Genomic DNA, 25,970 nt, shown 5'->3' on the forward strand with positions numbered 1-25,970 from the left:
TGAAAATTTTTTTAAAAAAACATTTGAAAAAAGAGTTTATAAGATAAATTGGTTGGGAGAATAAAGAAAAAGAAAGTGGGGAGAATTTGCTCAGGCTGGAGAGTAGAACAAAGCCCTGTGCTAGATTTAGGGTATATTTTGCTCTATTAGAAGAAGTTCTATCCCAAATTTTTTTTTTTTTGGAAGAAAAAACCCTATGTGTATACAAAAAATAAATTTTAGATACAATGAAGGATAAAATATGATTATAATAATGAAGGTTCAAAAAGATTTTTTTATGAAAGATATTGTTAAGATAAACTAGTTAAAAAACATTAAAAGGGAAAATAGTAAAAGTTTAAAAAAATTTAGCATAAGAAAAAAATAAAATTAAAAAAATTAACTTTGCCAGACTAAAGAATCATGGCGAAAAAGCCATGAATTCCATGCTTTGCTTTCTCCTCCTCTGGAATTCCGCTGTTCTCCTTGGTAAGTGAACTTGGTCTTGGCTGGATTGCTGATCTTCTGGGGGAGGGGCCTGTTGTAGTGTTTCTCAGGTGTCTTTGCCTGAGGCAGAATTGCATCGCCCTTACCAAGGGCCGGGCTAAGTAATCTACTCGGTTTTGCTTTTGGGAACTTTTATTCCCTGAACACTTTCTGTAGAGTTCTGGAGGACAGCAATTAGAATGGTGGCCTCCCAATCTCCAACCCAGAAGAGACTAGAGCTCGGGACCCCACTCCTCAGTGCTCTCTCAGAGGAATATGCTCAATTACTCCCATCTCCCTGGCCTCTAGCCACTCTCTGAGCTCACCTAGCCTGTGACCAAGCGTCTCTGTCTCTGGCACACAGCCCCGCCTTGAGTCTCCAAACCCAGGAGATCCCTGTGCTCTTCCAGGGTTGTCGCCTCACATCTTGTGGGGTCCCTGCTCACAGAGCAGTGGCCCTACTGTGATCATGGTCTAAGGTAACACTGAGTTGAAAGCTCACTCCTTGGCTCTGTCTCTGTAGCTGGCTTCCCTGCTCTAATACCTGTGAGCTCTGCGACACTCAGACACCCCCGATCCTTCTGTGACCCCATGGGACCTGAGACCACTCTGTTCCTGCATGGGCTTCACTCTGGCTTAGCCTCTAGAGCGATGTCCCTCAGTGGAGCAGACTTGTAGAAGTTCTGATTTTGTGCTCTGTTGCTCTGCCACTTGCCAGGAGCTGGCCCATCCCCCCACGGTCTATCTTCCCGTTGCTTTGGATTCACTTCTCCACAGGTCCTACCTTTCAGAAAGTGGTCAATTTCCTGTTTCTAGAATTCCTGCTCTTTTCTTCAATCTCCTGTTGGATTTGTAGGTGTTCAGAATGGTTTGATAAACTAATTGATCTCTTGTTACCTGATGTCATCTCAGCCTGCTATTCCTCTGCCATCTTGACCCCCCTCCCCAATTTCACTCTTATGTGGAATTTAAGAAACGACGCAAATGAGCAAAGAGCAAAGAGAGAAACAAAGCAAGCAAAAAATTCTTAAATATAGAGAACAAACTTATTTTATGTTGAGGGGCAGCAGGTTGAGTGTGGAGAGATGGGTGAAATAAGTGAAGAGGATTAAAGAGTGCACTTATGAGCACTGAGTAATGTATAGAATTGTTGAATCACTACATTATACACTGAAAACTAATATAACACTGTATGTTAAGTATACTGGAATTATTTTTTTTTAAATGGGAATTTGTAGATGGCAGGGGATTGGTTAAAAGATGATTTAAGTGTTATTTATCATTATCAGAGACATTTACAAGAAATAACCTAGGTTAAGTTTCTCATATTCATGATATAAGCTAGATTAAATTTCACTTATGTGACTTAACTGGTTTTGTCTGCTTGAGGGATTTTCAAGTGTATCCATGTTATTTCATTTTAACCCTAGAAAGTAATAAGCACCACCAAGTGTTAGCTATTGTTATTATTTCACATGGGATATTTTGCTGGAAGTTGCAGTTATAGTGGCAATTGTTTCTCTCCAAGACCTTTCAGTTCATTAATATTACATTTAAAATATTGCTATGTAAAAATTAAGGCTGAGGAGAACCAATTATCTTAACCTGCTGAGTGCTTTTGAAATCACTGAGATGTAACCTTTACATTATATCTCATAAGCTTCTGGCTTCTGGCCCTCAGTCCATGGTCATGTGTTTTTTTTTTTTTTTTTTTTTTTAAGGTTTTACTTTATTTATTTGAAGTGGAGAGAGCATGCTCAAGAGAGAGTATAAGCAGGGATTGGGGAGGAGGCAGAGGGCATAGGAGAAGCAGACTGCCCTGAGCAGGGAGCCTGGTGTGGGCTCCATCCCAGGACCCCAGGATCATGACCTGAGCTGAAGGCAAATGCTTAACCATTTAAGCCACCCAGGCGCCCCCACAGTCACTTTTTATAAGAGAAATCTGTTGTTTCTCCTATGTGTAACTTGGGCTTGGGTAGAGTCCTGAGTAAAGTATCTTGCTTTCATTCTTGGCTTAAATTTTATGCCTAATCAAAATAGGATTTTCTTCCTCAGTGAAAAATAGTTGGAGAAGTAGTTAAGAGTGCAAGTTAGGAAGACAGACTAAAATCTAGCTGAATTCTTGTCTTTATTCTGACACTTCCCTGATACATCCATACAAATGATCCTCTGAACTTCTGTGACTAGAATCAAGTCTTTTATCTCTACATAGCCACAGTTCCTTATTTTTAGGAGTTGCTCAATATTCGGGTAAGCATGTATTTAAAGTGCGCATTTGGCATATGAAGCACTGTGCTGATGGTTGTGGGAAATAACTAGCATAAAGAAGTTACAGTCTTGTGGGACTAGCATAAGGCAAATGTATAAATAGCAATAGTATAGGTAATGATAGCACAAAAGAGGAATTAACAAAGTGTTTTGAAATTTCTGATGAGGAAAAGAATATACAAGACTAGGAGAAGGCTTTGTAAAGGGGGTTGTACTTGAAGATTGGTAGCATCTGATAGTTAGAAATGGGAGGAAATGCATCCAAGAGGGAGTGGAATAATAAGGGCAAAGGCTTGACAAGCAGGAAAGTTAGAAATATGGGAGAAGACCAGAAATCAGTATTTCACCAGAAAGTAGCATTTCAATTTGGCTAGAGAATACAACATGAAAGACAGAGTAGTATGACATAAAGCCATTTATTAGGAGTAGAGCTTTGGGGACCAGAATGATATAACAGTGTTTAATTCTGTTCAGTAGGAGCTATAAAAGGTTTTGGAATGGTGCTGGGAGTAGAGAGAGATTTGAATTAGGGAGAAGTTGAGAATAAAGAGTCTCTTGGGAAACTACTGCAGAATCTTGGAAAAAGGTAAAAAGAGCCCAAACTAGGAGACACATGTGAAGATGTTCATTGCAGAATTTCACTGTGGTGACAGAAAATTGGAAAGTCCATCACTGGGCAAGGTGTCATCGAGTATTATGCAGCTGTTAGGGAAGTGAAGAGTAGAGGTATATGGATGGAAATTTAAAACATCATGCTGGAGTGCCTGGGTGGCTCAGTTGGTTAAGCCTCAGACTCTTGGTTTGGGCTCAGGTCATAATCTCATGGCTGTGGGATCTAGCCCCCCATCCTGCTCTGTGTCTGCTCCCTCAACACACACACACACACCCAAACCCCCCTTCTCACCTCCCCGTCAGGTCTGGAGACCAGCCCCACATTTGATGGCGTGGAGTCTGCTTGAGATTCTCTGTCTCTGCTCCTCTCCCTGCTCGTACACATGGATACATGCTCCCCCTCTCTCAAATAAAGTCTTAAAAAAATAAAATATATTGCTTAGTGAGTTAGGAAGGACATTAGGTTTGAGGTTGGTATTGAGGAGAATAACTACCATGACTTCCAGCGCTTTGACAAAACCTCAGTTGTTAGGCCTTCTGGCCAAGTAATCTGTGATTTCGTATTGTTGGAGCATTCACTGTACCCCTGGGGGTTGCATCTTTCTGTAAGTTTGGCTGTGGCCAAATAAACAACTTGATAAATAAACAACTGACATAAAATAAATAAATAAAACATAATGCTTACTGAAAAAAAAAAGAGGAAACAATAACACGTTAAGAAAAATTATCTAGAACTTGGAAGTAAAGCAAAAGGATTGGGGTGCCTCAGTCAGTTAATTATCTGCCTTTGGCTCAGGTCATGATTCTAGGGTCCTGGGATAGAGCCCCACATTGGACTCTCTGCTCATTGGGGAGCCTGCTTTTCCCTCTTCCTCTGCCTGCCACTCTCCCTGCTTGTGCTTGCTCTCTCTCTCTCTCTGCAAATAAATAAAATCTTTTAAAAAATAAATTAAATAAAGCAAGAAGATGACCATATGACCTTCATTGTCATGTTGGGTGTTGTCCCCTGTAGGGTCCATATTTGCCTTGAGAATCATATTTCCTAATCCTTTTGGGAAAAGGTATGTTCAGGTTGGTAGTTGGTCAGCAAGCTATTTCTGAGCTTGATCCAGAGTAACAATCAACTCTTTTACTGAGTGCCCTATTTAGTCCAGAGGACGAGACTTCTCCGTGCAGCAAACTGCTTGGTTTACATCCTTGCATGAGTTCCTAATCTCCTCACTGACTAGCACATGGAATAGCATTGCCTTAGAGAATCTTTTGGATCTGGGATGTGGTGAATAGTTTTAAATAGAAAGACCAAGGAAAGGAAAAAAGCAAAAATTAAAGTTTTCAGCTTTGTTGACCAGGAGAATGGTGATTAACATTAGATAATTATGGAGAAGCAAGTGTCTTATGAGAAAAACAAATCAAAACATGCATTAGAAATATCAAATAGTCAGATCAAGGCTTGAGTCTAAGATTAGGAGTAAATTCCTAATAGATGATAGATGAAGCCATTGTTAAGTTTAAAAAAGAGAATATGGGGAGAAGAAAAGACCTAATTTTATGCAACATTCATATTAGAAGTAGGCCATTTTGCCAAAAATCATTTCTTTGTTACATTAATTCACCATGGTTAAATATAAATGGGTTTTATATTTGGGTTAAATATAAATAAGTTGTTTCTTTTAACTATAAAATTTGGAGCGATTCATATTGGGTGAGATGTCTACCTCACCCATCCTCCCACTCCACTCCACCCTCCCCCTTTTTTTACAGCTTTTGAAGATTTTGTTAAGTTTTAGCTGACCAGTTTTCATCTTCATCTTGAGAACTTAGACCACCTGTGTCAACCGATGGGACTGAAAACTGAGATCACTTATGTCAATATAACTTGCTCCAGGAAATATTTGCAATCTGTTTATCTAAACAAATGTTTGGTTACTAGAACAAACATCTTGATTGTTAAAACAAACATTGTTTGTATCAGGATAGATTGTTCACCAAAGCCTGCTTTGAGACCCTGTATCCATCAGTCTTACCCTGTTAAATCACAGATTTTGCCCAATATTAACCTACTCCCCATCTTGGAAGGAGAATCCTGAATGTGCTCTTGCATAACTTGCCCCTATTGAGATACTACCAAAACCCTGTTAAGTCCTTGCTGTGATAAATTTAATAAACTTTCTTTGTTTGATCAACACACTTTTGGATAGTCTTCATAAGCCATTTAATAGTTCTTATAGCATTATTTTTCAAAATACTGAATTTGTTTCTGTCCCAGCTCCCTGGTGTTACAGCTAGAGGGAACTGGAGCAGAAAGAGGAAAGCATTTACTATGGAGAATACATGGTACAGGCTAGACAGCTGAGCTCAGGGAAGATGACCCTAAAAGGGGCCAAATGAAAAAGACTGGGAAGAGAGCAGAAACAAGGATGACATTGTGGGGAAAAGGAAAACATTTAAAATGTAGCTGAAATCTGCATAAAGGAAAATATAAGGGGAATGAATGTCAGTATGGAGTCTGATTTTACCCTTCTTATAAGCTAATATGTTTTTTAGTCTGGTCTTGTTTCATGGATGCTGTTAGAACAGAGGCTCTGGGTCAAAGGCAAATGGACTTTATTACTCATTGCACAGCAAGCAGTATGAGCATTAGCATGTTTATGTCACTTCCCCTTCACCTCCAAGACACACAGCAGCAACACAAGGGGCTCAGATGGATGTCAACACAAGCAGTGGGCTGCATTCCAAAAGAGTAACACAGAGGTCCCAAATGAATGTCTAATCAATCTGTGAGATGTGTTACAGGCAAGAAACACTGAATTTGGGGACTCTACCATTGTATAGTAAGCAGTATGTAATGTAAGAAAGATGTTGGGCTTTAAAGCCGACCGCCACAAAAGAATTCTTGAGATGTCTTTGGTACAAAAAGGTGATTTTATTAAAGCATGGGGCCAGGACCTGTGGGCAGAAAGAGCTGCACTGGGGTTATGAGGAGTGGCTCATTATATACTTTCAAGTTGGGAAAGAGTTAGAGATAGCGTAAGTCTCTAAGGAATTTTGGAAGCAAGGTTTCCAGGACCATGAGGGGGCTAGCTATTGTTAGGAAAAAGTCATTTATTACTGTCTAATAAAACCTTAGTCATGAACCCCTCAGATGTATATCAGTGGGCCATATGCTTGGGGGATGATTGCCAACATATATCTTGGGGGGTTTAGAGATAAAGGAAGTTTCCAAAAGAATTCTTGTATGTTAAAATAGGCTTACAGGATCCAGGGAAGGGGCAGCAGGTTGGGCTAGGATTGCCTTTTGCCTTTAGCGAAGTGTCAACATGGAGGCAGTTGAGTCCCTAGAGGAATGTCACTCTTCCTGTTTCATGGACTTGTCAATGGGCTGTAAGCAGTAAGGAAATTTAATAACTTTTCTTCTACCTTTGTTTCCCCCATCACATTGAGTAAAGGTAAAGAAGTGCCATTTTTTTTTAAGTATCATTTTGGGTTAGATCACAAAGTGGTGTAAATGGGGAGAGCATTTGCTACTAGATCCCAAGGAGTCTCATATCCCCAGACCTGGCTCACAAAACTTTTCTCCTCCTACTTCTATAAAGTTATGTTTCCATTAGCATCCCATTCTCACCACAAAATTGTTAGATCTAGGATTTGATTTCACTTGATGAGACTGTTACTGTTCATACTGTTTGATAGTGGCTGAAGACATAAGATTTCTGGGCTAGAGACAAAGGACTTTGTTACAGCACAGAAAGCCACATGAAAAGTTTATCTCATTTGTCCTTTTCCCCAGATCTCATGAGGATGACACAGAGGGCTCAGATGGATGCCTGAGCAGTAGGTATATTGCAGGAAAAAACCTGAGCTCAAGGAATACACAATTTATAACAACCAATAAGCAAACTTGCCCTTTGTCTTGGCGGGAGATAATACCTCATCTCTCAGAACTGTTTACTACAAACACAACCCACTTGAGAAATGGCCCAAATAAAGAGCAGTTGGGACCTTACCTTTTGAGCATACCTATGGAACTATGAAAGGCCTAACTGACCACCAGCCAGAAGGGAAACTATCTCACCTCAATTTTTAAAACAACTTAGCAATTTTATGGATTTTTAAAAATACATTACTATGTCTTTCTCTCTCTCTCTCTTTCACCATTTCTTTCCAAGAATTATTGTAGAATCAGTTGGGATAGAAGGACCTTGTACTGAAAATTAGGCAAACTTAAAATGACCAACTTATTTGAAAAGAGCCTAAGTACATATTTGAAAGAAAAGGAGTCATGATATTTCTTCCTAATGGGATACAGGTGTTAAATGGATGAGAAGATTGATGATATTTGGAAGACTTAGTGAAAAGAAAGTATGAGGAGGTCCATAGAGCTGCTCTCCAGCAGAATAAGCATAAAAGTTGAAAATTATAAAACAAAACCAACTGCCTCAAGTCTCTGGAAGTCCTCCTAAGGGCATACTGCAAATGAAAAAACATTCATTCAAGATAATCTTTTGAAACTCAGAACAACAGCGGTCTATGGCATTTGAAGTATACCTCCACTGTAGGTGGGAATAGCTAAGGTGATGGAACTACCTCTCCCCCAGCTCCTTGTCAAGGGTTTCAGTATTTTCCTGGAAAAAACAGGATGCCAGCATTTCTTATCACACTCTTCCCTAGATACTTGTTCACAGGCTAAATATGGTTGACGGTTGAGGGATTTCTACCTCCACCTAGCCCACACTTACGGAGGAGAAGTTCTATTTCAATATGGCATGCTGAGAATACTGAGATGATGATCTCCCTTATCCCAGCTCATACCCCCACACATTACTGAAAACATTAGAGCAATTAATCTGTAATGCATGAAGGTTTACAGCTTGATTGTGTGTATTGTGTGTGTGATACCAATACAGATTTAACAGAATAATCGGAGAATGATAGTCACAGAGAACCCTACCCAAACCACTGACATACTAGGGTAACAATGTTTATGTCCAAGCTGTGCCCACTAAGAAGCAAATCAGAGCTTGCAAACAGTGAGGGAAATAGACTTCACTAAAATAGTCCAGCCGTGACACTAAAAAAACAAGTAATCACAAATGTGTGGGATCAATAGCCAAAGTTACTACATTATATTATTTAAACTGTCCTGTTTTCAACAAAAAATTTCAAGACAATGAAACAGAAAGTTGGACCCATATGCAGAGAAAAATAGGCAACAGAAACTTCCTTAGAGAGGACTCAGATGTTGGACTTAGCAAGACTTCCAAGAAACTGTTATAAACATATTCAAAGAATTAAAGGAAGCCATATATTAAGTAAAGGGGAAAACTGCTTGACAGTTCCTCAAAAAGTTAAACATAGAGGGGTGCCTGGGTGACTCAGTTGGTTAAGCGTCTGCCTTCCACTCAGGTCATGATCTCAGGGTCCTGGGATCAAGCCCCACATCAGGCTTCCTGCTCAGCAGGGAGACTGCTTCTCCCTCTCCCTCTGCTTGCTTCTCCCCCTGCTTGTACTCTCTCTCTCTGGCAAGTAAATAAATAAAATCTCTTAAAAAAATAAAAAAGCTAAATATAGAATATTCATATTACCCAGCAACTCCACTCACAGGTATATACCCAAAAGAACTGAAACTAGATATTTAAATAAATATTCATACATATATGTTCATAGCAGCAGTATTCACAATAGCCAAAAAGTGGAAATAGCCAAAATGTCCATCACCAACGATTGATCATTAAACAAAATATGGGGGACACCTGGCTGGCTCAGTCAGTAGAGCATGTGACTCTTGATCTTTGGGTTTTGATTTCAAGCCCTACACTGGGTGTAGAGATTACTTAAAAATAAAATCTTTTTTAAAAATGTGGTTTATCCATATAATGAAATATTCAGCCATTAAAAAAGAATAAAGTATTGATGCATACAACAACACAGATGAACCTTGGAAACATTAGGCTAAGTGGATGAAGCCAGACACAAAGACAACATATTGTATGAATTCATTTATATGAAATATCTGAAATAGGTAAATCCACAGCAAGAGAGAGCAAGTTGGTAGTTGCCAACTGGGTAGATACCCAGTGGAAAGAGGAATGGGGACTGACTCCTTAATAGGTACACATTTTCTTTTGAGCTAGTACAAATATTTTATAACTAGATAGAGGTGGTATTTGCACAACATTGTGAATGCCACTGAATTGTACACTTTAATTAAGTTCATGAATTTAACCTTGATTTCAAAAAAGAAAAAGGAGGTATGATGACAGTGTCTCATCATATAGATTATATCAGTAAGAGATAGCAATTGTATATGAAAAAGAACCTAATGGACATCCTGGAATTGAAAAAGCACAGTAATTGAAATGGAAGAACTAAAAAATGTTATGCTAAGTAAAAGAAGCCAGTAACAAAAGACCACATATAATTTCACTTATGTGAATGTGCACGACAGGCTAATCTAGAGAGACAAAGTAGCTTGGTGGGAGATGGGAGAGATTGGCAGTTGACTGCTAATGGGTACAAGATTTATTTTTAGAGTAATGAAAATGTTCTGGAATTAGATAGTGATGATGAATGCACAACTCTACAGATATACCAAAAAACACTGATGTTATGTCAATTATATCATAATAAAGCCATTACCAAAAAATTAAGAGTTTTTTTCATTAAGCTTCTAACTTTTAGAAAATGATATAAATGTTGATAATGGAGTATCTGATTTCAGTATCATAACAGTAGAAGAGAATGAGAGCTAGGAGTGTATAAACTTATTAACCTTTATTATGCCATGTAGTCTGTTCAGTATGAATTACTTAAAATGTATAAACATCTAAATGAAAGATAGTTTTGGAAAATGAGAGTGACAGCCATAGAGATATGCCACTCGTATCACTCCTCAGGGAAGGACTTGCTGCCCACCTGTGGAGAGAATGGTCAACAGATAGCTTGCATTACTCAGCTCCTTCAGAGTCTACCCCTGCTGCAGAACCACCTACCCCCACCCCACAGAGAACAACCCACATCCACTGACAGGGATATAAAAATTCCCAGCCAAAAGTGGAATTCCTGTTGAAAAACAGTCTTTCATGCCTTTATTATGCACAGGTGTATGACTTGAATTTTCACCGTGAATATGTTGCAGAATCCTTAAGATGAATAAATAACATTAACTCTGCTTTGGAACTTGTAAATACTCATGGGATCTGCTATAGGCTGAATGTTCCTTTAAGCCCTAAATTCACATGTTAACATCCTAACCCTCAAAGGTCATGGTATTAGTAGGTGGGGGCTTTTGGAGGTGTTTAAATCATGAGGGTAGTGCCCTCATGATTGGGATTAGTGCCCTTTTTAAAATTTCCAGAGAAATCTCTGGCCCCTTCCACTATGTGAGGAAACACAAAGAGGGCACTAAATATGAACCAGGAAGAGGGCCCTTATTCAACCATGCTAGCACTCTGATCTCAGACTTACAGCATCCAGAACTGTGAGGATTAAATTTCTCTTGTTTATGAGCTTGCCAGTCTATGATATTTTGTTATTGAAGCTCAACCAAATACAGGATCCTTTAGCAGAGAAAACCTAGACCTTCGCTATGGGGATGCATCACAAAAAGAACATAGGACTCATGAAAAACTGCTTGTGTAAAAGAATTTTCATTAAAAACTTAAAAAGTCAGGGGAGTGTGCCTAGGTGGCTCAGTTGGTTAAGGAACCTACACTTGATTTTGGCTCAGGTCATGACTTCAGATTTGTGAGGTTGAGCCTTGCCTGGAGCCCTGTGTCCAGCCCCACCTCAGGCTCCAGGCTTACCCGGGAGTCTGCTGGAGATTAAAGAATTAAAAACAAAACAAAACAAACAAACAAACAAACAAAAACTTACCAAAAAGTGGCATGAAAGAGACTCAGCAGAAAATAGAGGAGAATTGACTGCAAATAATAGGACAGTTTGAAAGGTATTTTAAAACAAATGTATTGGATATATTAAAAAACAAAGAAACAGTTATCCTTAAGAGAATACAGGTAATAGATTTTTAAAAATATTTTACTTATTTAAGAGAGAGAGAGAGAGCACAAACAGGGAGGAGAGGCAGAGGAACAGGTATAAACAGCTTCCCCACTGAGCAGTGAGCCTGATGTGGGGCTTGAGGCCCAGACCCTGTGATCACAACCTGAGCTGAAGGTAGATGCTTAACTGACTGAGCCACCCAGGTGCCCCAGAATTTTTTTTTTTTTTAAGTAGAAGCCCACAAAAGAAAAATATAGTCATTGAAATAACAATCTAAATTCCTTTACATGTTTCATAGTGGATGATAGATTGGATTACATCCTGTCTAAAATGACACTTACTGGTCCTCCCCACCCTTCCATACTTATACACAGTTAGCCGAGTCTGGGACTTTGGGGGTGTTATCAAGGTCATTACTACAGATTGGCCTAATCCTGCTATTTGGAATACTATTGATAGTAGCCTTAATTAAATGCTTTAAGAGACAAATTGATCAGATTTGGTTTCTGCCTTTGTTCATCAAATTAATTAGAGTAGCTGACAGAGTGGCATACTTTTATAAATATTTGAGTTCAGCCAAGAACATGTTGGAAGAGGCAATCTGCCATGAACCTTATGGGTATGCCAAGAATGTAGGGCCTTGACTTCTCTTTACTTACGGCATTTCTCGAGGTTGTTTGTGCAGCAAATACTGTCTCCTTCCAAAAAAGAACAAACTTGCTTCAGTTTACCATAAAAATTGTGAATCACCCAAGCTCAGTGTTTTGTTCTGCAATACAACCCACCATGTGACCAAGCATTCATCCGGACCCTCCCTTACACTGTAGGACTTACAGGGTATGGGGAACCAGCATAAATGTGAAGCTCTGGCTACTGCCTTGTCACAAGTAATAAAGCCCTTTTTCTTTGACCCAGGTATCTCTGGGTCTTCTGCCAGCATTCATAAATTGGTAATAGGCTCACTTGTAAGCTTGTAAGTGGGGTAAACTCTCAGATTCTGCATAGTTCCTTACAACTGCAACAATCAATTCCAGGTAGTTTTTTTTTTTTTTTTAAGATTTTATTTAATTATTTGACAGAGAGAGATCACAAGTAGGGAGAGAGGCAGGCGGGGTTGGGTGGGGGGAGCAGGCTCCCTGTTGAGCAGAGAGCCCAATGTGGGGCTTGATCCCAGGACCCTGAGATCATGACCTGAGCCGAAGGCAGAGATTTAACCCAGTGAGCCACCCAGGTGCCCCCAATTCCAGGTAGTTTTTAAGTCAGAAAGCAAAAGGTAGAGGCACCTGGCTGGCTTAGTTAGTAGAACATACAACTCTTGGTCTCAGGGTTGTGAGTTGAGCCTTACAGTAGGCACAGAGAATACTTAATTAAAAAAACGTTTTTATTTTTATTTATTTTTATTTTTTTATAAACATATAATGTATTTTTATCCCCAGGGGTACAGGTCTGTGAATCACCAGGTTTATACACTTCACAGCATTCACCATAGCACATACCCTCCACAATGTCCATAACCCCACCTCCCTCTCCCGACCCCCCTCCCCCCAGCAACCCTCAGTTTGTTTTGTGAGATTAAGAGTCACTTATGGTTTGTCTCCCTCCCAATCCCATCTTGTTTCATTTATTTTTCTCCTACCCCCCTAACCCCCCACATTGCATCTCCACTTCCTCATATCAGGGAGATCATATGATCGTTGCCTTTCTCTGATTGACTTATTTCACTAAGCATGATACCCTCTAGTTCCATCCACGTCGTCGCAAATGGCAAGATTTCATTTCTTTTGATGGCTGCATAGTATTCCATTGTGTATATATACCACATCTTCTTTATCCATTCATCTGTTGATGGACATCTAGGTTCTTTCCATAGTTTGGCTATTGTAGACATTGCTGCTATAAACATTCGGGTGCACGTGCCCCTTCGGATCACTACGTTTGTATCTTTAGGGTAAATACCCAGTAGTGCAATTGCTGGGTCGTAGGGTAGTTCTATTTTCAACATTTTGAGGAACCTCCATGCTGTTTTCCAGAGTGGTTGCACCAGCTTGCATTCCCACCAACAGTGTAGGAGGGTTCCCCTTTCTCTGCATCCTCTCCAGCATGTCATTTCCTGACTTGTTAATTTTAGCCATTCTGACTGGTGTGAGGTGATATCTCATTGTGGTTTTGATTTGTATTTCCCTGATGCTGAGTGATGTGGAGCACTTTTTCATGTGTGTGTTGGCCATCTGGATGTCTTCTTGGCCAAAATGTCTGTTCATGTCTTCTGCCCATTTCTTGATTAGATTATTTGTTCTTTGGGTGTTGAGTTTGCTAAGTTCTTTTTTTTTTTTTAAAGATTTTATTTATTTATTTGAAACAGAGAGAGAGATCACAAGTATGCAGAGAGGCAGGCATAGAGAGAGAGAGGAGAAAGCAGGCTCCCCGCTGAGCAGAGAGCCTGATGCGGGCCTCGATCCCAGGACCCTGAGATCACGACCTGAGCCGAAGGCAGAGGCTTAACCCACTGAGCTACCCAGGCGCCCTAGTTTGCTAAGTTCTTTATAGATTTTGGACACTAGCCCTTTATCTGATATGTCGTTTGCAAATATCTTCTCCCATTCTGTCAGTTGACTTTTGGTTTTGTTAACTGTTTCCTTTGTTGTGCAGAAGCTTTTGATCTTGATGAAATCCCAATAGTTCATTTTTGCCCTTGCTTCCCTTGCGTTTGGCGATGTTCTTAGGAAGACGTTGTTGTGGCTGAGGTCGAAGAGGGTGCTGCCTGTGTTCTCCTCAAGGATTTTGATGGATTCCTTTCTCACATTGAGGTCCTTCATCCATTTTGAGTCTATTTTTGTGTGTGGTGTAAGGAAATGGTGCAAGTTCATTTTTCTGCATGTGGCTGTCCAATTTTCCCAACACCATTTATTGAAGAGGCTGTCTTTTTTCCATTGGACATTCTTTCCTGCTTTGTCGAAGATTAGTTGACCATAGAGTTGAGGGTCTATTTCTGGGCTCTCTATTCTGTTCCACTGATCTATGTGTCTGTTTTTGTGCCATTACCATGCTGTCTTGATGATGACAGCTTTGTAATAGAGCTTGAAGTCTGGAATTGTGATGCCACCAACTTTGCCTTTCTTTTTCAATATTCCTCTGGCTATTCGAGGTCTTTCTGGTTCCATATAAATTTTAGGATTATTTGTTCCATTTCTTTGAACGAAATGGGTGGGATTTTGATAGGGATTGCATTAAATGTATAGATTACTTTAGGTAGCATAGACTTTATGTACTATATATGTACTTTATATATACTTTATATGTATATATACTTTATATATATATATATGTACTGTATATATGTACTTTATATACATAGTACTTTATAGTTTTCTGAGTATAGATTCTTAGCCTCTTTGGTTAGGTTTATTCCTAGGTATCTTATGGTTTTGGGTGCAATTGTAAATGGGATGGACTCCTTAATTTCTCTTTCTTCTGTCCTGTTGTTGGTGTAAAGAAATGCAACTGATTTCTGTGCATTGATTTTATATCCTGACACTTTACTGAATTCCTGTACAAGTTCTAGCAGATTTGGAGTGGAGTCTTTTGGGTATTCCACCTAAAGTATCATATCATCTGTGAAGAGTGATAGTTTGACTTCTTCTTTGCCGATTTGGATGCCTTTAATTTCTTTTTGTTGTCTGATTGCTGAGGCTAGGACTTCTAGTACTATGTTGAATAGCAGTGGTGATGATGGACATCCCTGCCATGTTCCTGACCTTAGCAGAAAAGCTTTCAGTTTTTCTCCATTGAGAACGATATTTGCGGTGGGTTTGTCATAGATGGCTTTAATGATATTGAGGTATGTGTCCTCTATCCCTACACTTTGAAGAGTTTTGATCAGGAAGGGATGCTGTACTTTGTCAAATGCTTTTTCAGCATGTATTGAGAGTATCATATGGTTCTTGTTCTTTCTTTTATTAATGTATTGTATCACATTGATTGATTTGTGGATGTTGAACCAACCTTGCAGCCCTGGAATAAATCCCACTTGGTCATGGTGAATAATCCTTTTAATTTACTCTTGGATCCTATTGGCTAGTATTTTGATGAGAATTTTTGCATCTGTGTTCATCAAGGATATAATTCTCTTTTTTGATGGGATCCTTGTCTGGTTTTGGGATCAAGGTGATGCTTGCCTCATAAAATGAGTTTGGAAGTTTTCCTTCCATTTCTATTTTTTGGAACAGTTTCAGGAGAACAGGAATTATTTCTTCTTTAAATGTTTGGTAGAATTCCTTGGGAAGCCATCTTGCTCTGGGCTTTTGTTTGTTGGGAGATTTTTGATGACTGTTTCAATCTCCTTACTGGTTATGGGTCTGTTCAGGTTTTCTATTTCTTCCTGGTTCAGTTGTGGTCGTTTATATGTCTCTAGGAATGCATCCATTTCTTCCAGATTGTCAAATTTGTTGGCGTAGAGTTGCTCATAGTATGTTCTTATAGTTGTCTGTATTTCTTTGGTGTTAGTTGTGACCTCTCCCCTTTCATTCATGATTTTATTTATTTGGGTCCTTTCTCTTTTCTTTTTGAGAAGTCTGGCCAGGGGTTTATCAATCTTATTAATTCAAAGAACCAGCTCCTAGTTTCGTTGATTTGTTCTATTGTTTTTTTGGTTTCTATTTCATTGATTTCTGCTCTGATCTTTATGATTTCTCTTCTCCTCCTGGGTTTAGGGTTTCTGTCTTGTTCTTTCTCCAGCTCCTTTAGGTGTAGGGTTAGGTTGTGTATTTGAGACCTTTCTCGTTTCTTGAGAAAGGCTTGTACCGCTATATATTTTCCTCTCAGGACTGCCTTTGTTGTGTCCCACAGATTTTGAACCATTGTGTTTTCGTTATCATTTGTTTCCATGAATTTTTTCAATTCTTCTTTAATTTCCTGGTTGACCCATTCATTCTTTAGAAGGATGCTGTTTAGTCTCCATGTATTTGTGTTCTTTCCAAATTTCCTCTTGTGATTAAGTTCTAGCTTCAGAGCCACTGTGGTATGAAAATATGCAGGGAATGATCCCAATCTTTTGATACTGGTTGAGACCTGATTTATGACCCAGGATGTGATCTGTTCTGGAGAATGTTTGATGTGCACTAGAGAATGATGTGTATTCTCTTGCTTTGGGATGGAATGTTCTGAATATATCTGTGATGTCCATCTGGTCCAGTGTGTCATTTAAGGCCTTTATTTCCTTGTTGATCTTTTGCTTGGATTATCTGTCCATTTCAGTGAGGGGAGTGTTAAAGTCCCCTACTATTATTGTATTATTGTCGATGTGTTTCTTTGATTTTGTTATTAATTGGTTTATATAGATGGCTGCTCCCACGTTAGGGGCATAGATATTTAAAATTGTTAGATCTTCTTGTTGGACAGTTCCTTTGAGTATGATATAGTGTCCTTCCTCATCTCTTATTATAGTCTTTGGCTTAAGATCTAATTGATCTGATATACGGATTGCCACTCCTGCTTTCTTCTGACGTCCATTAGCATGGTAAATTGTTTTCCACCCCCTCACTTTAAATCTGGAGGTGTCTTCAGGTCTAAAATGAGTTTCTTGTAGGCAGCATATTGATGGGCTTTGTTTTTTATCCATTCTGATACCCTGTGTCTTTTGATTGGGGCATTTAGCCTATTAACATTCAGGGTAACTATTGAGAGATATGAATTTAGTGCCATTGTATTGCCTGTAAGGTGACTGTTACTCTATATTGTCTCTGTTCCTTTCTGATCTACTACTTTTAGGCTCTCTCTTTGCTTAGAGGACCCCTTTCAATATTTACTGTAGAGCTGGTTTGGTGTTTGCAAATTTCTTTCAGTTTTTGTTTGTCCTGGAAGCTTTTTATCTTTCCTTCTATTTTCAATGATAGCCTAGCTGGATATAGTATTCTTGGCTGCTAAAAAAAAATGTTTTTTAAGTGAAAGTTAAAACAATATATATAGTGAAAATTTTTTTGAAGATCTTATTAATTTATTGACAGAGACACAGTGAGAGAGGGAACACAAGCAAGGGGAGTAGGAGAAGGAGAAGCAGGTTTTCCGCTGAGCAGGGAGACCAATGCAGAGCTCAATCTCAGGACCCTAGGATCATGACCTGAGCCGAAGGCAGACGTCCAATGACTGAGCCACCCAGGCTCCCCACTTAGTGATTCTTTTCCTAGATGAAAGCATAGCAGAATATCTTCATGAACTTAGGGCAGTGAAAGAGTTCATAAAGAGAACCCAAAAGAAACTTGCCATAAAGGAAATATTAATATATTGGACTGCATTAGATTATACTCCTCTTCAGCATAAGACATGATTAAGAGAATGAAAAGGCAATCTACAGAATGGGACAATATATTTGAAACACATATAACCAACAGAAAGCTCATATCCAGAATATAAGAGGAACTCCTGCATATCAGGAAGTAAAACACAGACCCAAAAGAAAACTAAGCAGGATACTTGAACAGATACTCCTCAAGAGACCATCCAAATGAACAATAAGGAAATGAAAACATGCTCAAATTAATTAATAATAAGGCACTGAAACTTAAAGTCACATTACATTGCTACATTTATAAATTGGCTAAAATTAAAAAGACTGACAATGCCAGGTGTTGGCAAGCATATGGGTTCCAGGAATCAGTACAGTCCCTTCAGAAAACTATTTTGCATTTAGCTAAATATATGCATACCTTATCAGCAAGTAGTTCTATGCCTAGATATATACTTGATCAAAAAACAGGCACACATGCAACAAAAGACCTGTCCAAGAGTACTCATATGACTATTCATAATAGTAAATTATAAACCACTAACTGTTCATCAACAATAGAAAAGATAAATTGTAGTGTTCAAACAATGGAATAGTATGCAGCATTGAAAATTGACTTGAACAAATGGAAAATTAAAATGAACAAATTATAGCTATCTTTAATAATGCAAATGAGTCTTATATTTTTATTATTATTTTTTAAATTTTTTATTTGACAGACAGAGATCACAAGTAGGCAGAGAGGCAGGCAGAGAGAGAGGGGGAAGCAGGCGCCCCACTGAGCAGAGAGCCCAATGCAGGGCTCAATTCGAGGACCCTGGGATCATGACCTGAGCTGAAGGCAGAGGCTTTAAACCACTGAGCCACCCAGGTGCTGCAAGTCTTATAAACATGTCAGCAAAAGAGGGGCACCTGAGTGGCTCAGTTGTTTAAGCATCTGCCTTCAGGTCAGGTCATGATCCCAGAGTTTTGGGATTGAGCCCAGCATGAGGCTTCCTGCTCAGTAGGGTGTCTGCTTCTTGCTCTCCCTCTGCCTTCTCATGCTTTCTCTCTCAAATGAATAAGTAAAACCTTCTTAAAAAGTTAGCAAAAGAAGCCAAAAAAATATAGAACAACTTTAAAACTGGACTGAATACAATCTGATGTGAAAAATAATATGGATAGAGATATTACTTAATGATAAAAGGAATATTGCCCAAGAAATTATAATGATCATGAATTTGCAACTAGTACCCAAGTCTTATGAAAAGGAAAATTGTCACTTACGAGGACAATTGACAATTTCAGCCATGGTAGGAAACTTAATACACTACATTTTGCAAATACAGAAAACAGTAGTCTCATTTATGCATATATATATTTTAGGAGTAAAAATAAAATCATGGACACAAGCTGTTTTTAAAAACTTCATGCTAGTGGTTGCCTCTGCAAAAGGAGATAAAGAGGAAACGTATGTAGGTGTGCAAAGGAAGCTTTATTTTTCCTGAAATGTTTTATGTCATCACTTTTCATCCTTTTGGCTAAAATCAAGTGTGAAATGTTTTATGTCTTAAGAAAGATATCTGACACAATATGATAAATAATAAATTTTAAAATTCTAGATTTATGGTGCAGGGATATTATATCATCCTATTTTATTTTTATGTATTTTTGAAATTTTCATTATAAAACAGTAATGTACAAAATGCAAAAACTCAAGTAAATGAAAGTAAAACTTGATTTCAAAATATAAGTATTGTAAATTAAGATTTCTACAAATTTAGGGGCACCTGGGTGGGTCAGTTAAGTGTCCGACTCTTGGTTTCAGCTCAGGTCATGATCTCAGGGTCGTGCGACTGAGCCCTCTGTCAGGCTCTATGCTCAGTGCAGAGTCTGATAGAGATTCTCTCCCTCTTCCTCCCCCTCTGCTCCTCCCTTCTGCTCATGTTCTCTCTCTCTCTCCCTAAAGTAAGTTAATAAAATATTAAAAAAAAAAGAATTCTGCTAATTTAGAAAAAAAGTAACTAAAGAATTTGATAATACTATCAAACAACCATATAAATTCACATATTTGTGTGCATATACATATACTTATATGGAGAGATATTTCTAGACATACATAATATACTAGAACATTACATCTCTCTGAGAATATATATTCTCTGAATACTTATGGAACAAATACAAATTCAGTCATATATTTAGTCACAAAAACAACTCGTTCAAGTTTAAGTCAAAAATAGCAAAATAGGCAAAGGATATGAATAGACAGTTTTAAAAAAAGCATATCTAAAGAGCCAACAAGTTCATAAAAAGATGTCAAATTTACTAGTAATTAGAGGAATGCAAATTAAAGTAATAAAAGATACCACTTTTCACACATGAGATCTTCCAATATTTAAGAGTATGTAGATGTAGGGGCACCTAGGTGGCTCAGTGGGTTGGGAATCTGCCTTCAGCTTGGGTCATGATCCCAGGGTCCTGGGATTGAGCCCCATGTTGGGCTCCCTGCTCTTTGGGGAGCCTGCTTTTCCCTCTCCCCTCTGTTTGTGCTTTCTCTCTTTCAAATAAATAAATAAAACCTTTTAAAAAAAGAGTATGTAGATCTTAAAAACACTGGTGAGTGAAAACTAAAGAAATCTATGACAAATGCCAGATATATAAATTAGAAATACATACAACAAGCATGTTAAAAGGACACATACAACAAAAGGGTACACACTAGAAATTAGAATGGATTCCTGGAGTGGTGAGGTGGGACTGGGAAATGAAGACAATAGAAATAAGTGGAAAAATAAATAAAATGAACTTGTTGCTTGACAGATAGAGGAATACAATACTCTAGTACTGATGATAGAAATATGAAGTGTCACTGACTTTCTAGAAAACAATTTGACAACATATGTTAACATGTCCTAGAAACAGTGGAATGTTCATAAATAGAATAACTAAATAAATCCTCCATACTGTGAAATATTATATAGCCATTAAGGGAGCACTAAAACTATACTTGGTACCTTGAAGAATTCTGTAAGACATTATTGAATGAAAGAGGGTATAGAAAAGTGAGTATACAGTGAGGCCATTTTAGGTAACAGTGATCCCCCCCATCTCTTTAAATGTGCTTGTGTTGTGTGTGTGTGCACACACGCATATGTGTGAAAGCACAAAAAAATAATATACACTAGATATTAGTGGGAGGAATAATCTAATGGAATGGGGAAGGATAGGAGAGAGAAATTAATGAATGTCAAATTATATCATTGGAGGTATTTGTAGTAAGAGATTTAAGGAAAATTTATGTTTGTTTGTTTAAAGTATGATTTTCTCAGATAGTTGGAATTTCAGGCTACATAGGGGATGTGTGGGTCAGATGGGCCTTGATTATTGCCTGCTCTGATAACTCTTCTTTATACACACACAATCCTGGCACTAAGTTTGTTATCTCTATGATGTGTACTATTTGTGTAATCTTTGCAGTTGTAGTTCTTTCGTTTCATTATACACATAATTTTTAAGAAAAATAGTGAAAACTTTGCTAGATAGATAAAAGTTGTCAATCAGTAGGCCCTTGTTCAATATTTATTTGGAATACGTAACTGATCTTGGTTACTAATACTTAATTGGTTACTAATTACATATTGGTTGGTTACTAATCTGTCTAACTAGTCTAGGTAGTAACTGTGTCTTAGGAATTATACTGACCAAGGAAAAACTTTTTTTGTCATTTTTTTTGAAGTTTTACTTTAATTTTTTAAATTAAATTAAATTTTGTGATTTTTTGTCATTTAGAATGCATTTTAGTAAATGAGGTATGCTGAGAAAAAAATGTAAAGGAAGAACCTCAAAGCCTAACAGAGCTCATGCTAGACTTTCGAATCTTAGCAAGCTTTAGTTGCAAATACTGATACAAATGTACACCCAGTTTATGAAAGGTCTGAGTGCAAGTGAAGAGCATAAATATTTGGAATTGGTACCAATACCATGTAATTTACTGTACTGTATTTGTATTTCAGATGCCTGTGGTGCTTCATGAAGAACATTTCCAGATATATCACAGACATTAAGCCTCTGCCTCCCAACATAAAAGATAGACTGATTAAAATAATGAGTATCCAGGGGCAAATAACAGATTCAAATATAAGTGAGGTAAGATTATGTAAAATTGTGGGGCACCTGGGTGGCTCAGTGGATTAAAGCCTCTGCTTTCAGCTGGTGTCATGATCCCGGGGTCCTGGGATTGAGCCCCAAATTGGGCTCTCTGCTCAGCGGGGACCGTGCTTCCCTCTCTCTCTCTGCCTGCCTCTCTGCCTACTTGTGATCTCTATCTGTCAAATAAATAAAAATAAAATCTTCTAAAAAAATTTTTTAAAAAGAGTATGTAAAATTGCAAAGCAAACATATTACATATTACTGTTTAGATGTGGTTTCAGATTTTTGGAGCAATGGCATATAGTAGACTCAGTAATAATTTTTAAATATAACAAAACATTGGGGTTCTTTTTTTCCCCTCCAGATAGCCAACTAAGCTTGGCTAATTGGCTATTCTATAAGGCAGTAAGTATAGTAAGGCCTTCTAACCTGAACTGAAATCCTAGCTTTGCCACTCTTTCCGACATTGAGCCTCAGTTCTCTTAACTGTAAAATGGGTTTGCAGCCATCATCACTGTCTGCCAAGACTCTAGTCTACACTAGGCTTGTCTACTACAGAAACTCTGATTCTAACCAGTTGCTGACTTTACTACACATTCTGCCCAAAGTCTATGATCAAAAGGAATCTGATGATAGCACTCCAGCACATGACTGTCCCTGTAACATTGTAATTGCAGTTAGATGTGCCATTAGTGTTTCTTTTAACATTAACCCGAGGTATCTGTAATGCTGTTTTCTTCATTTAGCTTGCACTGGAACATAGACATTTTAGTGTTGTTGTCTGCTTAGCTCTACTGAGGTAGAATAATATCCCCAGGTTCTTACTGTTAATGGTTCTGTGGATGTATCTAGTTTGTGTGTGATCCACAGAATAATCCTTATGACACTACAGAAAACTGGTGGTTTTCTTCACTTCCCCACCATCCGCATTTTGTTCTCACCCATTAACCTATATTGCAGTAGCTTAGATTTTTGTTTTATGGCAATCCTTAACATTCATTTAAACCTAATTTTACCTGAAAAACAAAACAAAACAAAACAAAAACAACCAACCCTAATTTTACCTGAATAGAAAAGGGCTAAGGAATGAATGACATAGAAAAAAAACAAATATGATTTATTTGGTGCTCTCCCTTATTCTCCATCCTTACAAGTCCTACTTATGAAATTATTCAAAAAGCCAGATCTAACATCCATTACAAAGTTACATGCATCATTGGATGGCTCTCTTTGAAATATTTCCTAAATCTTTTTATAGTTGGCTGGAGGAGACCTTTCTAAACATGACACCAGAGTTAGAAACTAAGAAGAAAAAAATTGATGGATTTGATTACCTAACAATATGAACTTCCTTATAGCTAGAAGAAAAAAAAGAAGCAAAATCAAGTAACAAAGTAGGAAAAATATTTGCAATACACATGTAATTCTACAGATTTGTTATCTTGACAATTTAAAGAATCCCTATAAACCAATAAGAAAAATCAAAACAAATACTAAAACAAAAGAATTAGGAAATACTCAAAGGAAAATATATAAATCCCTATTAACATATAAGAGGAAATTTAACCTAATTAGTAATAAAAATCACAATTTCTTTCAGTTTGGCAGACTTAAAAAAATAGTAATACCCTTGGGGCGCCTGGGTGGCTCAGTGGGTTAAGCCGCTGCCTTCGGCTCAGGTCATGATCTCAGAGTCCTGGGATCGAGCCCCGAATCCGGCTCTCTGCTCAGCGGGGAGCCTGCTTCCTCCTCTCTCTCTGCCTGCCTCTCTGCCTGCTTGTGATCTCTCTGTCAAATAAATAAATAAAATCTTTAAAAAAAAAAATAGTAATACCCAGTGTGGACAGTGGTGTGGTCAATAGTCACTTTTATCTCCTGTTGGTTGAAGTGTAAATTGATTAAAACAAAAACAAAAACAAAAACCTTTTAGGAGGACAGTTGCCATTAACTATCAAAAGTCCTAAAAAGGTGCTTACTATTGACTCAACAGTTTTAGTCCTAGTATTTTTTTTTGAGTTTTATTGAGATATAACTGACATATAACATTGTATAAGTTTAAAGCAAACAATATAACATGATGATTTGATGCATTTATACATTGCAAAATGATTATCACAGTAGGATTATTTAACATCTCCATCACTTCATATAATTATAATTTACTTCTGACATTAATTCCAAGAAAATATGGAAAGCACACAAGTATGCTTATCATAATATTTATAATAATAGTTGACAGTTATGTATAGTATATATTATAAGCAAGGCACCTTTACTTCTCACAAAATATAATCCACGTTTTAATAATGAGGACATTGAGGGCCACACACACACATACAAAAACCAGAGCTTGATCACACTCATAGGGTTCAAACTCAGGCAGACTGCCTCTAGATGACATGTTCTTAATCACTATACTGTATTGCTTTCTAAATCAGCCTAAATGTTCAGCCGAAGCATTTGTCAGTGTAGAATGCATGTAATATGTTATGGTGTGTGCATAGAATGGAACATAACACAACCACAATAAATCATTTTTGTAAAAAGTGTTCATCTTATAAGTATATATAATCTGATCCCATTTTTCTTCAGTTTTTTTTTTAACTCAAAAAAAAATCAGAACTAATACTATGTTTTTCTCTGTGTATTGGTATTATGGCTCATTTTAGTTATAGTAGATAAAAGCATGACCTTTAGAATTAGAAAGAGCTGGTTTTTCAATCCTAGCTCTGCTTTTTTTTGGACTATGTACTTTGTTTTTACTACTTAAGCTCCAGGTGCCTCAATTCCCAGATTTATAAAAAGTCTTTCAGGGGTCTGTCTTTGAGAGAGAATATTAAATGACATAATGTACATAGCACACTTTTTGTATCCTTCCTGGTAAGTGCTCAATAAATAGAAATAGTTATTTTACCATTTTTATAACTTTTCAATATTGTCTGGTTCTTTTACATTAGTACTTTTATTACTTTTATTCAGAAAAGTAAAGGTATTTCTACTATGGAAAAAAGTAGAAAGCAGCCTGCTTAAGATTCTCTCTTCTCCCTGTGCCCCTTCCCATCCCCTCATTCTAAAGGAGGGAAGGAAGGAACATAGGAGAGGAGGGAGGAAAGGAGAGAGGGAGGGAGGAAGGAAGGAAGGAAGGAAGGAAGGGAGGGAGGGAGGGATAGAGGGAGGGAAGGAGCGAGGAAGGAAGGAAGGAAGGAAAAGCCAAGAAAGAGAGCTCAGAACACTTTGAAATCAATTTGCTGTTTTTTGCCCTTAAGTAAACAATCAGTAATACTAGATTTGTTGTACACTCCCATTAAGAATGAAGGACATAAATGTTATAGAAAAGCGATACTCACATCCTATAACCATTCAGTATATAGAGACTAAATACTCATACCTGCTGAGCAGAGGCACATAGCTAGGATCTCTAATAACAGTCAGAACTACTGGAAAAAGATAAGCACATGCCACCACCACCTCTCAGATCTGGTGGGTCTTTACTCTGTACCAGCTATCTCATCAAAGCCATGTGTCCCAGTAAAGACTTTGGCAGCACTAGAAACTGTACCTCCAATTGAAAGTGGGCGTATTTTTTCCTGCTTTATGTATGTGTCTGCACTCAGATAGCTTTTTGTATTCTTTGCTATATTTTCCATCCGCCATTTGTCTGTCATGACCACCAAAACACTAAATATGGAACAAACTTTTATATTTATAGGAAAAATTAATTTTTTGCAATGATGTTTTTTATAGATTTTACACCCTGAAGTCCAAACTCTAGATCTGCGAAGCTGTGATATTTCAGATACTGCTCTCCTGCACCTGTGTAACTGCAGAAAACTAAAGAAATTAAATTTAAGTTCCTCAAAAGAAAACAGGATTTCCATAACTTCAAAAGGTATGTTTATTAACACTGAATAAATTGATAGATTACTATTCACCATCTAGTATAATTTTGGAACAACAAAGGGGTAGTGAATATGTCAAAAGTGAGTATGAAGATGTTAAAGAAGCAGAAATAGAAATATTCAACAGAATAGAATATTTCTATTCAATAGAAATATTCAAGCTAAGATAAAGAATCCAAATTAGAATTCCAACTTACAACCATTGCTGGAATTTAAATGATACACTAAGTCACTACTTATAATTTAAACATATTTGAAGTAGGGGGCGCCTGGGTGGTGCAGTCAGTTAAGCATCCAACTCTTGGTTTTGGCTCAGG

General features: G+C 37.7%; 1 protein-coding gene across 2 annotated transcripts in view; it reads left to right on the forward strand.

The window, feature by feature from the left end:
* AMN1 (antagonist of mitotic exit network 1 homolog) overlaps positions 1–25,970 on the forward strand; it is a 116,862-nt gene that overhangs the window by 59,501 nt on the left and 31,391 nt on the right. For both annotated transcript variants that reach the window (XM_047741185.1, XM_047741186.1), the window contains exons 4-5: positions 21,619–21,751; positions 25,499–25,643. In XM_047741185.1, the coding sequence (XP_047597141.1) occupies positions 21,619–21,751; positions 25,499–25,643 (278 nt within the window). The remainder of the gene's footprint in view (positions 1–21,618; positions 21,752–25,498; positions 25,644–25,970) is intronic.

The sequence above is a fragment of the Lutra lutra genome, chromosome 8, assembly GCF_902655055.1.
Source record: "Lutra lutra chromosome 8, mLutLut1.2, whole genome shotgun sequence".
In the NCBI taxonomy this organism is placed as follows: domain Eukaryota; kingdom Metazoa; phylum Chordata; class Mammalia; order Carnivora; family Mustelidae; genus Lutra; species Lutra lutra.